Source organism: Drosophila albomicans, chromosome 2R, assembly GCF_009650485.2.
Source record: "Drosophila albomicans strain 15112-1751.03 chromosome 2R, ASM965048v2, whole genome shotgun sequence".
In the NCBI taxonomy this organism is placed as follows: Eukaryota; Metazoa; Arthropoda; class Insecta; order Diptera; family Drosophilidae; genus Drosophila; species Drosophila albomicans.
The window spans coordinates 10,010,751-10,028,430 of NC_047631.2; the positions used below are offsets into that span (position 1 = coordinate 10,010,751).

A 17,680-nucleotide genomic window follows, 5' to 3' on the forward strand; every position below is an offset into this window, starting at 1 on the left:
AGCATAAACACAAAAATGAGATTTTGTAGCATTCAAGTATTCATAGTCAAAAAAAAACCTTAACACAGCCTTAATTATTTATGCTGATCTAGAAAATAAATGAAGAAGTAAAATAATTTCAATTAATGCAAATAAAAAAATAAATTACATTTTCTATTTATTAATTATTTAACTAATAAATCGAAGAATCAAATACCTAATTTGTATAACACGATTACAATATGAATATTCAAGAATGAATTCGTTTTCAATTTATCACCATTTGGTTTAGTAATGATATGTAAACGGAGGAAAGCACTTTAAATGTATGCAGGATATACATTGGTTATATCGTCCTGCTAGGCAAGAAGTCCAGCTCAAAGGACGTGAACGCATGTTCGAACTGAGGTTATCTGCTATAAGCTAAACACAACAACAGCATCGTCATTGTCCGAATGGGAACAGCTGCTTAGTTCCCTTCGAGACTGTGCGAAATGTAATGTTCTCTCTCTCTCGCAAAACTGCGAAGAGAGAACGACTGAGAGAGAGGGGAGTTATAGTAAACAGCCGATGAAGGCAAACATCACAACAATGCGATGAAAACTTGACTTAGACCAACAGCAATAACAGCGATAGCAACCGCGTGCTAAGGGCAAAAAAAGAAGTTAGCGGTGAAGATGAAGAAGAAGATAGACTCCTCTTCCTCTATTCGATGCCTATTGATTGGAGATTTACTTGATGGAATACTCTATTCTAAATATATTCAAGAAGACATCATCACCAGCAATCAAGTGTGTTGCCGGTGACGTTATCAATGGAGACCCATGTTCACAGTCCTTAGATTTGCATCCCTATCCGCATCCTTTTCCTCCATCTCTTGCTCATTATTCTGCTATTCCGCCATCTGTAGTGCTTGTCTTCTGAAATTGCTAAAAAAGGGCTAAGACATTGTATCGCAACTGTCCAGCAACCCTGCATCCCGCCAACGACTTCGACTTCGACTTCGCCTTCACACACACGTACGCACAAGCATGTCGCATACATAACTCGTATTTTGCCAACGGTGCACGCAGCATTCGATTTTGCTCACATTTACTCCACCAACAACGGCCAGCCCATCCATCCATCCATCTTTCAATCCATCCATCCATCGCACTGAAACAAAAAACTTACGTATACATGTACATACAATGTACATATACGAAGCATACGAGAGTGTGTCTGCACACATCCGCATAGAGCAAGATTTGAATACAAGCAGTATGACCAGAAGAAAGTAGGCCTGTCGCTGCGGCCAAGAAGGATGTGCTGCGCCTCGCAAAAGCCGACTGCCCGACCGCACGAACATTGCGTCGAAGTCGTCGTCGTCGTCGTCGTCGTCGTCGAAGCCTATGTGACTGAATTGCGTGCAAATGTGTTTGTGCTTTTTGTGTGTGCGTGAGTGTGAGTGTCGCTATTGTGTCCAAGCGAGGCGGCTTGTCCCTTTTAGCATGGCCAGTGCTGCGGCTGCGGCTGACCGATGCGATGCGAGGCAGCGAAGCAGCGAGAGACAGAAACTGAAACAGAAACAGAGCTACGTCTTCGCTGCCGTCTTGGTCGTTATTAATCATTGTACATTTGCCTGTCACCGAAAAAGGCCGCGAATACGCAAACAGCGACAACGGCAAACGCAAACGGAACAACGTGAAGAGAAGTGAAGAGAAGAGAGCGAGAGAGAGAGAGCGCGCTGAGCACAGTCAACCACTCACACACACACACACTGACACCGATACTCACTAACACACGAACAAGCAAAGGCGCAAAGAAACAGCATAACGACAACAAAACTGACCATACGAGTGTAAACAAACTCACACACGTGCATCTGTTGGCTCGCTCAGTTACTTACACACACTCTCGCACACATACACATACACAGTCGCACGGAGCGGCGACCGCGCGCTCAGGAGAAACTGTTCGTGGTGCGGAAATTCGCCGCGCTAAAATCAAAATTCGCTCACGATTTCTGCGCTCGCTGACGCTGCTGCTGACGGTGAAGCTGACGCTGACGCTGACTCGCGGTAGTTTGTCGCCGGACGCTAGCTGTTTAGGTTCGCAGGACATTGGTGTACGGCAAAGCGGTCATATCCTTTCGACAGCCGGTCGCTCAAACACCGTGTGCGTTGTCGCGGCTCATTTTCGCGATTTCATTTGACATTCTGCTCAGCTAATTGAATCGACAGATGTGCCAAAAAAAATATCCAGCGGAATATTTTAGTTTTATGCCATAAACATACATGTGAAGTGCTGTGCATCGTGTTTTTGTGCTTCCTTCAAATTTATCTAAACGATAAATAGCTTGAATCAACGAAAAAGGATTGTAACCACATTATTTAGGCCAATTAAATAATATTTAACTACAAAAACTGCTCAATTTATGGATAATAACAGTGAACAACAAAATACCTAAAACTAAAAACAAAGTAAAACATTCAAAACACCAATAAAAAAAATTTTTGTAATCGAATCGTCGAATATATTCGGACGATTCCATAACAATTTATTTGCTGAGGTGCCCAAAAAAGGTTAGTATGAATATTCATTTAAATAAGTTTGTTTCACATTCTCTTACACTTGATTAATCAGTTAAGAAAGGTATAAGATATTCAACTTGTGCAAATGATAAGTGTAATTTATAATTTATAATATTATAATTATAAACATATCAGTGAAAGTGCAATGTTCTTAAATGTATTTGAATATTCAATATTCATGTATTAAAGTTAAATAAACACATTACGCATTGCATTGATATTATATGTTCGGCATTCATAGAAAACGGACACGTGACTCACTCATTTGCATACGAAAATGAGTTGATAATGTATACAAAGTGTTTGAATCAGTTTCAACATGTGAGTTCTTGAGTACGTAATCGAAGAGACAGGGACTACAAGATTCCTGAAAACTACCGTGTATATATGTATTTATATGTGTATATATTTATATTCAAATATATTAATAGTCAATCTGTCGTAAGAAAATATTACTCGTTTTAAGTTTCCTAAAGCAATATAAAAAAATTTTACAATATTTTAGTTTTTTTATCTTCTGAATTATTGTCTTAAAATAACTTGAATGTATGTTTTATAACTTGCATAAGTTTACTGTTGAAGTACATACGACATAATACAAATATAAAATGTTAATATGTATGTACATACATATGTAATAATAAGTATACGTATGAGAAGATTTTAAAGTCTAATCTATTCGATGACTTGATCCGTGTCTTCAAATTTAAATCTCCCAGTATCTACAGTAGCATTAATTCTGTTTGCGAAACACGATAGTAGTATATACTCTACTTAAGATGCACACCACCCAGAAGAAGATCTATATCTATAATCTATTCAGACTTCATCATAATTATTTGTTAAGATTTGAGTGGTCTACTGGGAAAAAGAAAGCTACAAGAAATAGAGAAGACGTGAGGACCTAACATGTGTCTTGAGATTTGGTTTATTTTGATGAGATTTTAATAAATTTGATAAATACGATCATAGACATACAGTTTTGTCAATGTTTATGATTACGAAATTGCGTCGGTGATATTGATTTAATATCGAATTACTTATACATCTCCACAACCATTGAACTTGAGAGTTATAAGCTAAATCCCGTTAATAGAGTTTGAAAAAGAGTAAAAATAAAAATGGATTGATAGTATCACAAACATCGACACTATTTTTATATTATTTGTAAGCAGACCACGGTTGTAAGGGAATTATTTGTATTATTTATCGTCTAAAAGAAGGTTATGCTTTATCTTCAAACTATAACTATAACAATAGTTGTTGCATTTTTTAGAAATTCCATCCCACACATATAAGGTTGACATAGTTTAATCAAATCTTTCTCCAAATTGTAATAATTGGTAGCTATAGAATGAAACTAATACAATTGAATGCTAGCTTTTATTGCAATAATGTTACTCATTTGTTTACTGGTATTATAAAATTTAAATGCTCTATATACATATATTTATTTATTTTGTTCCATACTATATTGACAAAATACCTTCTTAAGAATAGTATTTTTGGAACAAAGAGTGGTCGTTATCTCAAATGCACCTAAATTTATGGATATTAACATACTATTATATAATGTTTGGCTAGACATCTCAGTTGTAAGCATAAAACACTTTCAAAGTACTAGAAACTAAAAGATTTATTTTGAGTATAAGTATCAAAATGGAAACATTAAAAATATGGACCAATATCGCTTTTGTAATGAGCAAGTAACTTTGAAGTATAATGAATTATTTATGGCATAGTTTTCAGAGAAATATTGGTCTTTCAACAGGTGCGAAGGTGTGACCTTTGGTCATTTGCAGTTCGCACATGTTACAATTGGCAGCAGACAATTTAAACTTGTTGTTTTTCTTTTTTATTTGGTATGTCTCTTTCAGTCATTTTACTCTTTTTGCATTAACCCAAACAGAAATAGACACAAAAACACACACACAAACACACAAGGGCACAAACACAACATAGACGCAACAATAAAAAAAAAGCTCATACATATCCTATATTTGAATTGTTCCCACCATTTGCACATAGATATATGTATGTACATATATGGAGACATCCATTTGTAGATATTAGTTGACTACGAGGAGTAGTTCCTGTCGTTGACCTGCATTTACCAGACTGTCCTGTCCCTGTCCCTCTGTCCCGTTATTTTTCCCCACTCCTCCCGCCTCATGCAATCGCAGTCTGAGTCTGTGTCTGAGTGAGTTCGATACGAGGCCAAAGAGACGATAAAAATAGTAAATACAATAAAATTATAATTGTATATAGGAAAATCACAAGCTTTAGCCCCATACACACACACACACAACAACTAACAGACAGACGTAGAAAAAAATGTGAGTATGTGTACAAGACACATATACATACACATACATATATGAATAAGCAGTCAGCCGGCCGGCCATTACAGCTATATGTATGACTCTGCGAGTGTGTGTGAGTATGAATGCAGTGGGGAAGAAGGAGTGTGTAAGGAGCTCTTGTGTTTATGTCTGTATGTAAGCAAGTGTGGCGCTTAGTAGCTGCACACCAGACACATTCACAGACGAACACAAACACACACACACACACACTCAGACACATATGGACAAACTTGCTGTAATTCTTTTATACACATATATTTCTTTCATCTTTTTCTGTTGTTACTAGATTTTTTTCCATACACTGTCCCAGTTCGGTTCGTGAAAAGTTTAATGGCATGGCCCGGCATGGGCATGGACAGTGAAGGTAGTCGAAAGGGGTAGGGTAGAGGACAACGGACGGACACTGTTTGAAAGAGAAAGTAAAAATTCTTTTGCTTTAGCTTTTGCTTCTCTGCTGCTACTGCTGCTCAATGCTAAAAGACCTTGCAATTTTTATACAGTTGTAAAAGTTTTATTCGATATGTGTTTGGTGGGGTGTGTGTTTGTGGGAGGGGGGAACAGCTTTACAGCCGACACAGTTATTTGCCACTCCATTGGTTATGAGCTTCAATGTCTGCACACACACTCACACAAACATGCATGCATCAACTTATGTATTTACACATTGTATATAGGTTGTTGAATTGAAGGTTAAGGGCACCAAAGTGAATGGCCACAAGAGCCTTCGCTAATAACAGTAATCCTGTTAAACAATATTTAACATTGCAGTAGCATTCCGTTTCAAGGCCTCCAATTGATATCAATCATTTATGGTTCTTGTCCAACATACGTTTTAAATAAACTGCTCTAAATAAAAAGTAAGAAAATCAAATAAACTTCTTGCATGATCATTCTCTGAATACTATTATTATTTGTATTTCAAATAATTAAAATTGCAATATAATTTCATTATCTATTTAATAAACTAGTCGTAGAAGGCGCACACAAATAACGCTACAGCATCTTATGAACACACAAACTAATTGTTACTCTTTGGATCCTTTTGCTATATTACTCTTAAGTTTAAGTTCTCTTTCTCTCTTTGCACACACATACACGCAAGTTTCGAATCGAGTGCCGCCTTTGCTGCTCAATCTGTTGTTTTGCATGTTGCTGTATGTGTGCGTGTGCGTGTGTTTGTGTCTGTGTTTTGTAGGTGTGTGCATACTCGAAAGAAAGAAATCATGTGTCAGTCATGCGCAAAACGTGTTTTTCATTTTAAAATCGCGTGTCCCGCTCCTTCAAATGGCAAACAGCAACACAGCAACAGCAAAGTTCCTTTGCATGCCTCGCACTTGCTAAACTGAGACGGCGACGGAGGCGGAGCATATTGTCATTCGCTTTGCTCCTAAGATACGGACGGTCTGCTGCCGTCTGCTGCCATCATCTTGAGTCTAACCTATAACCACTTAAGGCCTGAATATTGCAAGCGTCCAGTCCATGTCTTTTAGCTCAGTTCCCTCTTTCCCATTCTCTCTCCCTCTCTGCACTTTCTGACATTTTTGCAATGCACCTGCAGCTGCAGTTTGTTTTTGTTGTTGCTGTTGTTCTCCTCTATTGGGAGTGGGCAACGCAACAGGCTACAACTGATTGAGCACGTTGGATGGGGGAGGAGGGTCACCTGCTATTGCTACTGCATGGGGATGTTTTTTCGACACACGGCACTACACAGAGAGCTTCCAACGACAAACTTGATGTTGTCGTGTTGTCGCTACAACTGTTGTTGCTCTTCTTGTTGCTCTCCTCTCTGTTGTTGTTGTTCTCCCTTTTGCACGAAGGCAGGTAAACAAGTTATAAATCGTGGACATCGTACGCTCGGGTCGACACTCGTGCCACAGCCGACGACGATGACGACGATGGTGACGTTGGCGAATGGTTTGTTCTTGCTGCTTATTCGTAGATTCTCGCGGCTCTATCTCTGTGTGTGCGTCTGTATGTGTGTGTTGCAATTTGGAGCAGGCGCGAACTCAACGCACCAATTAGCATATTCCATTGTCTCTGTGTGCGTTTGCCCTGTATGTGCGCGTGTGTGTGTATTTGTGTATGCTCAGGCCTTTTCATTTTTGGCATTCCTACGACCTCGACGTCGTCGTAGTTGGCGTTCTCGTCGTGCAACGAGTTGTTAGTGGCATGGGGGCGTGCCACAGCTCATTTCGCCGTGTAAATCCATCTTTTCAGTGGTGTGAGAATTTTTGATGCTTGCGCGTGTGTGTGTGCTCAACTTTGAATGCGTGTACTTGAGCGCGTATCTGTGTGTGCGTGCGGTTTATTTACATCTACCTCGCGAACTGTCCGTAAAACTTTAAAGCGCGACGCGATTTTATTGGAGCTTCGTGCGAACGTGTGCGACTCGCCTCGCCCCTCGTATCTCCATGCTCGATGCTCCAACAGCAACTACCCCAGTGGCAAGTACATGGCGCGCGCATTGAGCATTCGCTCGACATCTGTACATATGTATGGGATGCATGTACTTGCCATGTATTCGCAGCTGGCGAATAGAAACGCATTATTTTCGGCTATGTGCTGTGCTGCATGCATTCATTATGTGCGTGCGGCGTGCTGCGGATGCGTGTGCATCTTAAGTGTGTCACTGCAATTAGTTGCCGATTCCTTTGCGTCCTGTGTCTCATCTTCAGCCACTTGTCTTTTTATCAAAGTCTTCGTCCTCAACTTCTGCTTCACCTGCATCTTACTATACCCACTAGCGAAAGGAAGAGAAGGGCATGATAGCTTTGTGGCAACTGACAATCAATCTAACGGAAAGCATCTGCAACCCTTTCTGGTATAAACACACAACTAGAGATCAGCGTTAATAGTAGAGAATATATTCCCAAGTCAGTTTGACTATCTGTTTGTGTTTCTGTCTGTATAAACACCTCGATCTTAGGAATTTTAAAAGTCAGAGTTTAATTTGGTGTCAAATCAGAGATCGAGGTAGTTTGAAAAAACTTCAATTCCCTCAAGAGATTCTTACAATCTTAACAACATATGTTTGAAAATAAATTAAATTTTAAAAATTAAATATAGACAAAATAAAGAACATTTATAAAAACTAAATATGCAATCACCATTTTAATCGATACTGCAAATTAATAAAATTAAATTAAATTTTCATATAATAAATAAAATTAATTTATAAAAATAAAAATTTACAGGTTCTTATTTTAGTAGTTTTTGTAAATCAAAAATGATCACTATTCAGTGATCTAAAATGTCGATAAATGTAGAATACAGAAGGGATGCTTAGCTGAAATTGCACAGTTTTAATAGCTTATGATTTACAAAATATATACATATATTCTTAAAATATTAAAAATCAAACGCATTAGAAACTACATCAAAGCAAAAACTCCTTTAAAGGCAATTAAAAATACTAGAAACATTTGGAAGGCTTTAGCTAAATGATTAAAACTACAAAAGGGTGTCTTGCAGTCGAGCACACCCAGCCTCAAACTCTCTAACTTGTACTCACTTCTCGTATCTCTCTTGCATTCTCATTGCAGACGCCAAACTGTTCGATAACGGCTTGAAGTTGGATATTTCCAGCTATTCCCACATGAACATACGCATGGGCACTAAGGGCAAGCGACCTTTGCGTAGCTTGACCCCCCGCGACAAGATCCATGCCATACAGCGCATCCACGATGGCGAATCCAAAGCGTCGGTGGCTCGCGACATTGGAGTGCCGGAGTCTACGCTGCGTGGCTGGTGTAAGAACGAGGACAAGCTGCGCTTCATGTCCCGCCAATCGGCAGCGGACAAAATGTGCGCCGATGCGCTGGCAGATAAGCTGGATGGGGCAGCTGGGCATCTACTGGGGCCACCAGAGAAGCGTCAGCGGCTGGACAACACTTCTCTGCCACTCAACTTCTCGAACAAGATGAACTTTGATGAGTTGGCCTTCAAGCGATCGCCGCTCAACGGTCTCGACTACAGCACCAACAAAAGTTTGGCGGACATGAACTACAACGGGTTGCCCGTGGACTATGTGGGCTTCAATGGGGCGGCAGTGAAGAACAAAGTGTTTGGCGCGGACATCTCGCGACCTGGTCAAACAGATCCCTCCCTGAATGCGATCAGTCCGCTGTCGAGTCTGACACATCTGTCAGGTCTAACGGGCATCTCGCAATCCCCGCTTGCGATCAGCTTCAATGAGCTGACCTCCAATCTTAATCTGCTCGCCCAGCTCAATCCCGGCTTGGCGGCCATGTCGGGTCTGAACAGTTTTGCAGCCACTGCCAACACATTGCGCCAACCCAAGCCACCGGCGCAAGCTAATCTCGCCCAGGTGCAGAGTCCACGCAGTGATAATGGGGAGAGGGAGCGAGAGCGAACTCCTGCTTTGTCGGTGAAGAACTGGGCTAAGCAAAAGACACCCGGCGACTGCGATCCCAAGAGTGGCAGCAGCATCAAGAGTCCCAGTCCATCTTTGGCGCCCTCGCTCGTGGGTTGCGTGGCTCCATTGTCCGGGTTGCCCGATGATCCGTTGCTTTACTGGCTCAAGTCGCAGCAGGCGATGCTGGGGTTGAACAGCTTGTATCCGCCACCACCGCCAGTGACTTTGGGTGTCACCAGTCCGCCCATTCGCTCATCCACGCCACAGCAGCAACTCAATCAGTTTGGCAACACGCCGCCCATCCCTTCGGCGCCGCTGACGCCATCGTCGACGCCCTCGGGCAGCCTGGATGACAAAAACACCGCCTGGTACAATTGGTGCAAAGCCTTTGGCGCCAGTTTGCACTCACTCAACCCGAATTTGGCTGCTCTTCAGGCGAATTCCCTGCAACATCAGGCGGCAGCTAGCGGAGGAGATGCCACGCAGCTGGGGGACATTGCCAAGCCGCCATTTGAGAACATTCTGTACTCACAGCTGACCAAGGAGACCGTGGGTACGCCCTCCGTGCGCAGTTTGTCCTCCAATGAGCAACAGCACACCGATCCCGAGAATGATGCGGATGCTGATGGCGAAATGGAAGCTGAGCCGGAGACGGAAAACGAACTGGAGGCGGAAGCAGAAGGTGAAGCGGCCAGCAAGCCTGAAGATCTCTCAGCCAAGTCCGTGAAGACAGCCAGCTCTGCCACGCCCAGTCCCACACTAATCTCTCCCTCAGCGAGTCGCGATCAGAGTCCCGAGCCAAGGGCAGCGTCGAATCCACATCCTCAGGCCAACATAGGGGATGCAAACAGCGTGGGTGAGGATTGTAAGAGTGTACTGAACAACATCATATACAAGATAGGCGGCAATGCAGCCACGTCCACGCCCCACAACACTGAGCTCGATTCCGAGATGAGTTTCAACAGCGATTCGCATCATCACAACAACAACGATGTCAGCGAGAGCAACAACAACACACACAACAACAACAACAATAACTCGAATAAAACCGATGAGGAGGAGCGAGCCAAGTTCATGGAGATGGACAGCGAGGACATCGAAGAAGTGGTGGCCATAAAGCATGGCGAAAAGTTTCTGCAGTGGCTGGAAAACTGCAGCAATCCTCGCGTGACTGCTGTGCAGTTAATGCAGCTGAGATTCCTCATCGCTGCCATCAAATCCTCGAGCAGCGAGGCGACAACAACAACAACAACAACTCCAGGTGAGCTCCTCTTGGGTGAGAGCGAGGACAACGACGATGCGGCAAGCAGAAACAAATCGCGTCGTCGCAAATAGGACAAACCGAAGTTGGCGCTTGCGGAGCCAGCCACGGATACCTCGACCCTCAACTCAGTTGGAATGTTGGAGCAGCAGCAAAAGGTGATAGAACAGTTCTCGCCAGCTGTTTATCAATCGTCGGCCACGCTGCTGAGCTCCCTGATCTTTCCTCCCTACGAATTTGTACACTGTGACCTCGATGATGATCCCGACGACTGCCAGATCACGGGCGAGTATCAACAGCAGTCCGACGATGACAGTTCCAGCGATAGCGATAACGATAACGATGGCGATGATAATGTACAGCATGACTTTGAGTAACCCACTTCTTCCATCTCCCCCAACAATTATATATAGTATATATCTGTATATGTAAATCTCTGTATTTGTATCTGTATGTATGTTTTTTAACTATAGTCTAAGCTGATCCTGAGCATTATCCATTCACAATTTGATTGATATCTTTGTGTTCTGGTTTCCACTCTTTCTCTCTATGAAATAATTTAGCATATAAGTAAGGGATAATAATTGTAAATACTCCATACAAAAATGATTGATTCATTTCCTTTTTTCGATTACTCGATTATACTTGGCATTATTTTAACTTTTACTTATTTCTTGATATCAAATTAAACAAATGTTTCATGTTTTTATTCATACTAGAAAAATGTTAACGCTTGAAGTTTTTAGTTATAGATCTTATCTCTAAGAATTAAAAAAAAAAACAAAAACAAAATAAAACCGTAAGCAACAGACAGACAAACAGACAGGAACTGAACTGAACTGGAGCGAGTCAATCGTATTGATCGGATTTGATATTAGAAACTTTTTATTAATTAATTCAACTAATCATGCAAATATTGAAACATGTGCTCATAAGAATTTTACCAATCTGAAATCCATCAAATATTCAAATAAAATGAATTTATGAATTTATAACAGTAGATGTATTCATTTTGCAAACATGTTTAATAAAACATTCGAATTAGACAATTTTTATGAAACCAGTTGACTATTTATTTTGAAGAACACATTAAAAAACGGTAAGTATTTTCAGGAAGATGGCAAAATATATATATTGTGGGGATATATGTATTATATAATATATCAGTCTCAAAACCTTTTAAAAGACTATGCCCATGCCGGAGATCTAAAGATTTTTGTGGAAGATAATTGAATTATGCTCAATATGACAATTTAACAGAGAATCCTTTAAGCACATTCTATGAAACTCCATCATGATTCTTATATTTATGAAGTTTATGATTTTCGTTATAATGATTAGTAATTTTATAGAAATAGCTTAAGTAACCATAATTTTTGATAAAAGATGATGATGATTTTTATATGGAATTTTAAACGAAATGTATAGACTCCGCTATTGACGCTTTATAAGGTTAGAGATGATTTTGAAAAATTAAAATTACAAATCAAAGATAGTTCTTCCCACAAAAAATTGGTTTGTAGACTTTATACACACATAAGATTCCAATCTTAGTTGTCTTTGAATATTTCAAAAAAATGAAAAATTAATGTGAATGTCGTGATTCTGTTGTTTTTATCAAATCAAAATATATTTTCATTGAAGGCATAACTACCCACAAACTTTGTTTGTAACCTTGAGCTAATAGCTGAATGGAATTGATATTCATTTGAAGAACAAAAACAAAAGAAACATGTATGAGCATTCAGCCCATCTGCAAGTGAATTCAAATTTTAATGCTTCAAATTTAACGCTTTAACGCCAACAGCAAATTATTTATATCAATGACGACAAAATTTAAAAACAATCCCAACTTAAATCTAAAAATGTGCATATATTAAAAAAAAATTTTAGAAGGGAGTAATTCATTTCTAAATTAAATTGTCTATGCCCATGATTTATAAAGTTATTTGTCACAAAAAACTCTCTAATACGGTATACATTACACAAAAAAAGTGAGTTTCTTTCAGATCTCGAAGATGTAATATAATATAATAATTTTCTTATAAAACTGTGCCTAAATACTACTGCTTGTTTGATATTAGTACTTTATTAAATAGACAAGTTATGGTTGCGAAATAATATTTACTTAAAAGTTATCATAATCATAGTACAAAAAAAGAAACAAAAAAAAACTTTTTGAACTTAATAAAGTTATGTGATTTTGTGTATTGTGTTTAGAACAGTAGATGTATTCAGTTTGTAAAGAAGTTAAATACTTTTATGAAAACATTCAACTATTATTTTTAGAGTACACTTGGTCACCTAGAGATCTAAACAAGTAAGAAAGCTAAGTCGAGTGTGTTCGACTGTTGCTACCCAGTTTTATATAGGCAAAATATGATCTTTCAAAATATACAATATACTGCAAAAATATAAAAATATACCAAATGGTATTTTGTATATCGAGATAATACACCATTAAAATATAATAGAGGCACAATGTAGCTGTTCATGATAAACAACTCAGACCCCTAACAAGCGAGCGTTTTTGCCCATACAAAACTATTTTCGATTTTTCCACAATTACTAAGTTCTGAGTCAACCAAATTTTTAGAAATCATAAGAACTATAGTAATTATATATGTTCCAAGATTCGAACTATAATATCAATAATATTAATTCTTTCGTTTTTTGATTTTCGGGGGCGGAAGTGGGCGTGAAAAATTATAAAAAATAACTAATGATATGCGTAAAACATAACAAATGTCGCGTCGAAAAAATCTAAAGCTCTATCTCTTATAGTCTCAGTCTAGGTGTTCATTTGACTGTGAGATACACGCAGACGGACATTTTGAACAGAAGGACATATATATCGCCTCGGCTGTTGACGCTGATTAAAAATATACCAAATGTACTGAGAAAATACTTCTACCTGTTAATGGTATATGTGGTATTCATTCAAAATATACCATAGACGGCACAATATACCAGATTGTCAGCCAAAGCAACAAGTAGGCGTTTTTGCCCATACAAACGCTTTTCTTTAATAACATCGACAATTTTTATCTGATCGCAACCAAATTTTCAGGAATCATAACTACTATAGTTATTATTGTATATAAATTCGTAACTCTACCTTTAAAATTACACTTGTTATTCGATTTTTTTGGTTTGCGGGGGTTTGAAACAAACTTGATCTGCGTGCAAAGATAACAAATGCTGTCGACAAAAAATTATTGCTCTATCTCTTATAGTCTCTGATATACATTGTATTGTATTGTATGGTTAGTGGTTCTAATCTAGAATAGTGCTAATATAGAGCTATAAGAATAATCTTTACTTATTTTTAAAATTAGTTTCAGTTTATTTTGTTTCACTGTAAATTTGGCACGTGACAAATTTCGCCAGAGAATTACCCATATGTGAAAATGAAGTATTATTTTATTGCCGAATCATTAGTTTTGGTAATGCATAAGCTCAAGGACCTTGTTAAATTTTTTACAACATGGTCTTCTAATGGGATCGACCGGTTTACTATTATTTTCTAATAAATATAATGCAAGGGCACCACGATACACGATATATCAAAAGAAGTCCCTAGACATATACAAATATGTGTTTTTTTTTAAATATTTGATATGAGTTCATGTAAACTGGATTTTCAAATGCATTTCATAAGTAGTTCAGACTAAATATTTGAATCATAGTGTTGATAGTTTTTACGAAGATGCTCAATAGCGAATATCTTCATTTGAAGAGTAGGCTACTTTCTGGATATTGTTATGCAAGTAGGTTGAAGTATGGAGAAAAAGATGGGATTCTTACCAGATTTATGGGATCCTCCATTGGCTCGTACTGCACAAAGTCGGCAACGAATTTAGCAATTTCCTCCACACTCGAAATGAGCTCTGAATAGGCGAATGCCGTCGGTCTTATTGTGGTGCAAACAAACTTCTGCAGGGGTAAAAGAAATGAGAGTAATTTCCAAGTTCTTTTTCCTACTTTTTCAATTTACCTGCACATTGCATTCATTAGGAGGTGCTAGGACCATGGCTCTACGCTTTGGATGACCGAGAACAAACTGTTTGCGAAAGTTTTCCGCGTAAAGCAGCAAAAGACGTTCCTTTGGAGACAATGTGTAGTAAGAGGGAGGAAAACATTGAGGGCTATTTTGAAATTCTTCGGTAGTCTCCGGGAAGGAAAGATCTATTTTGCCAATTTCTAATGCGGGCTCTCCTTCGGATAAACTCATTTCGGTTTCCACGCCCTCCGAGCCGGTCTCTGCTTCTTCCATTTCATATTCATATTCCATGGGATATGAATATTCGCCATCTTCACTGAGGCGCTCCTCGATTTCCTTCAATTTGGCAGCATGTTTACTCGGATCTATATTCCCGGAGAATTTTTTATATTTTTGGAATAACACTTTCGGCATTCTGCGACTGTTAAATTCGACTTCTTTTGTGTTTTCTATTCGCAATACAATTTAGTGCTGTTGCCTTAACAACCATGGAAAATTGGTGAATTACACAGTTATGAGTATGTTTAAAAATGAGTAATAAGAAAAACACCTAATTTGACGAATAACTCAAAGAACGTGTGGGGAAATCTGAAATTAAACTTAACTACTCACCACGTTATTTTGGTAATTCTGAAAATAAAAATATACTGAATTTCCAGTTTCACAACCAAAACAAATTAAGCAGCTATTGAGAGCGTGAACAATAGTTAAATATAAATTTATTGGATAGAGGGCGGTAGTTGTATGTCAATACAAAGTTACTTGCTATATATACATTAGTGCTGTGCAATATCGTAAATGGTTTCAAGCTGATTAGCGCGGCATTGTTTATCCACTTTGGTTTTAAACCAAACTATGTATACATAGCAAAGAGCAACACAGTTTTAGAGCTATTGGGTAAGTTTGAATTGTAGCACAGTTTAGTTGTTTCCAGACTCATTCTCTCAGGCCATAGATGGCGTTTTATCCCTATACAAAATATTTAATAGGGTGGCCATAGATGGCGTTTTATCCGTATACAATATATTTAATAGGGTGCTGCAATTCATATTTAATTCGCAAATACTGTTAAAAACACTAAACAACGTCCCTCTTTCTTCGTCTTGTTTTTTAAATTTGTACTTTAAAAGATGTATGCTTTAAATATATGCCTTTGTCAGAATATCATTCGATTGGTAGCAGATATTAAAATAAAGCAGTTGTCCCTATACAACTCATAGAGCAGTCCAGAAGAAATCTTGAAAGCAGTGTAAAGTAGCTCATGTGTACACTGCTTGAAAAGCAGTTAACCATACATGTACTACTTAGCAAGCAGTTATTAAACCGTAGCTAGTTGACGCTGTTTTCCTCATTTTCGCTCTGCTTTAATTTAATAGCCAGTGTGGTAACTCCTGTATATCAGTTTGCGAATTATAATAGCTATGATTTCTAGACGCTAAACTGGTATACAGTAGTCGCCCACCCTATGCAATGATTGTTCCTAGGATGATACATATCTACTAAATGCTTTTCATGAATAAATTGCATTAATCTAAACAAGTCTTTAGAGTTTATATTTTGTGCTACCTAATTTTCATATTTTCTGTTAATCTGGAGTAGAGTCGTTTTAATGGGCTGACTGCTTTGGTAGTCCAAATAATTATGTCAGCAATAACTTTATCATGTTCCAATTCAAATTGGCTGTGTTATACCAGGCTTTGATTTTAGTTGCTTAGAAGACTTGGAACACTAATGTGTAAATCTGTTCGAATTGGAATAGCTGGAAATGCTATGCTAATATATAATATTATTTTTATTTATTTTGTAATTTTGTGAAATCTAATAAATCAAATTACAAATTTAATTGTTCTTGTTGAACTTTTTTTCTTCTTCTCTTCATTGATAGGTAATCACCTTTCTATATGGTACATTGTATAACAAAAAACTTGCAATTCGAAAAAAAATTGTGTTTATATTTTCATAAAATTAATTAATTAATTAACAATAAATCTATAATAAATCTATAATATTCAAGAATTTATATAAATATATAAGTAGCAGAATATTAGCAAATAAATAATTAATAGTTATTAACAAAAATGTTTCTCTTCTTAATCGAAACAGGCCCAGTTAAAGCTGATGAGTATTGACCAAGTGATTGATGTTCAATGCCAGCATATGAACAACCCTTAGAACGTATCTAAATGAAGTGATCATTGCTGGTATTATGCAACTTAGTCTCCTCATGCTCACGTTCCCATTCATTACGATTCGCCTGCAGAATGAGGTCCTGGAACGAACCATATTCCAGGTTGCGGTTCATCTTGGCCGTGAGACCAACATCTCGTTCATCGTCGTACAGATTATCATATTCGTAATCGGAGTCGGGATCGACATCGGATGATGATTGTCGTGGAATGTCCTGTTCGCTGTAATCGCCCTCGTCTTCGTTGTTCTGGACAATTCGATCGTTATAGTAGTCGGGTTCGGGTTGAATGTTATGCTTCTCGTAGAACATTTTGATCAGATTGTCTACGTGTTCCGAGGACATGTCCGACACCATCTTGACGGCAATCTTGCGTCGGGGTCGCTTTAGGGACTTCAGCGGCCTGTCGGCCAGTTCGAAGTTAAAGGACGTTTTCAGCATGCGGTTCGAGCTCTTCAGGTTCTGGGCCAAGGCTCGTAGAAGTCGTTTGAATTGATAACTTGGTGGCTTGATTGCATTAGCATTAGCATTTGTCTTTGTATGTTTATTTTTGGTCGCTGTTAGGAACTTGGGATTCTCCTTGATGAAACGGTTCAACAGCTCCTTTGTGCCCTGTTGATCTTTTTGTGACTTGAGCAATTCCACTGCAAATAAGATGAATAAATAGCAGGTTAGTTTGATTGTCGGTTTGGGGTTGTTGAGTGAAGGAAACACACCTTTTTCTTGGGAGAGTCCGAGGGTATTCTGGATTGCGCCCCATTCATCGTTGCGTTGACTTTTGATGGCAGATGCAGTTTGTTGTTTTGTCGGTGACGATTCTTCCGTCTTCCTGATGTAATATCCAAAGCAACTCTGATGTGCTGTCAGCATCAGAAAGACGAAAACTTTAATGTTTGCAACCATGTTGAGAGACACTTGCTGTTCCTTGAGCAGTTCACTTC

The 17,680-nt window shown here is 38.6% G+C and overlaps 3 protein-coding genes across 3 annotated transcripts in view; 1 reads left to right on the top strand and 2 right to left on the bottom strand.

Annotated features, from left to right (window-relative positions):
• The window catches only part of LOC117575056 (coiled-coil domain-containing protein lobo), a 34,098-nt gene extending 18,965 nt beyond the window's left edge, over positions 1-15,133 (bottom strand). The window contains exons 1-2 of the mRNA XM_034259137.2: positions 14,549-15,133; positions 14,359-14,487 (exon numbers count right to left, since the gene is read on the bottom strand). Of these exons, the coding sequence (XP_034115028.1) occupies positions 14,359-14,487; positions 14,549-14,968 (549 nt within the window). The 5' untranslated portion in view covers positions 14,969-15,133. The remainder of the gene's footprint in view (positions 1-14,358; positions 14,488-14,548) is intronic.
• Positions 1,930-11,396, top strand: LOC117575058 (protein distal antenna). Its single transcript, XM_034259139.2, has 2 exons — positions 1,930-2,543; positions 8,458-11,396. Exon 2 carries the CDS (start codon positions 8,511-8,513, stop codon positions 10,623-10,625), a length of 2,115 nt encoding a protein of 704 aa, XP_034115030.1. The 5' UTR covers positions 1,930-2,543; positions 8,458-8,510; the 3' UTR covers positions 10,626-11,396.
• A 1,384-nt stretch (positions 15,134-16,517) lies between the features above and the next one.
• On the bottom strand, positions 16,518-17,680 carry LOC117574922 (uncharacterized). Its single transcript, XM_034258970.2, has 2 exons — positions 17,456-17,680; positions 16,518-17,383 (listed from the first exon to the last, which is right to left on the bottom strand). Exons 1-2 carry the CDS (start codon positions 17,640-17,642, stop codon positions 16,734-16,736), a joined length of 837 nt encoding a protein of 278 aa, XP_034114861.1. The 5' UTR covers positions 17,643-17,680; the 3' UTR covers positions 16,518-16,733.

Bases quoted from the DNA above. Each gene is read 5' to 3' on its own strand.
- LOC117575058 (XM_034259139.2), top strand. From the start codon at position 8,511: ATGAACATACGCATGGGCACTAAGGGCAAGCGACCTTTGCGTAGCTTG.
- LOC117574922 (XM_034258970.2), bottom strand. From the start codon at position 17,642: ATGGTTGCAAACATTAAAGTTTTCGTCTTTCTGATGCTGACAGCACAT. The intron at 17,384-17,455 runs GTGTGTTTCCTT...TCTTATTTGCAG, and splicing joins CGGACTCTCCCAAGAAAAAG to TGGAATTGCTCAAGTCACAA.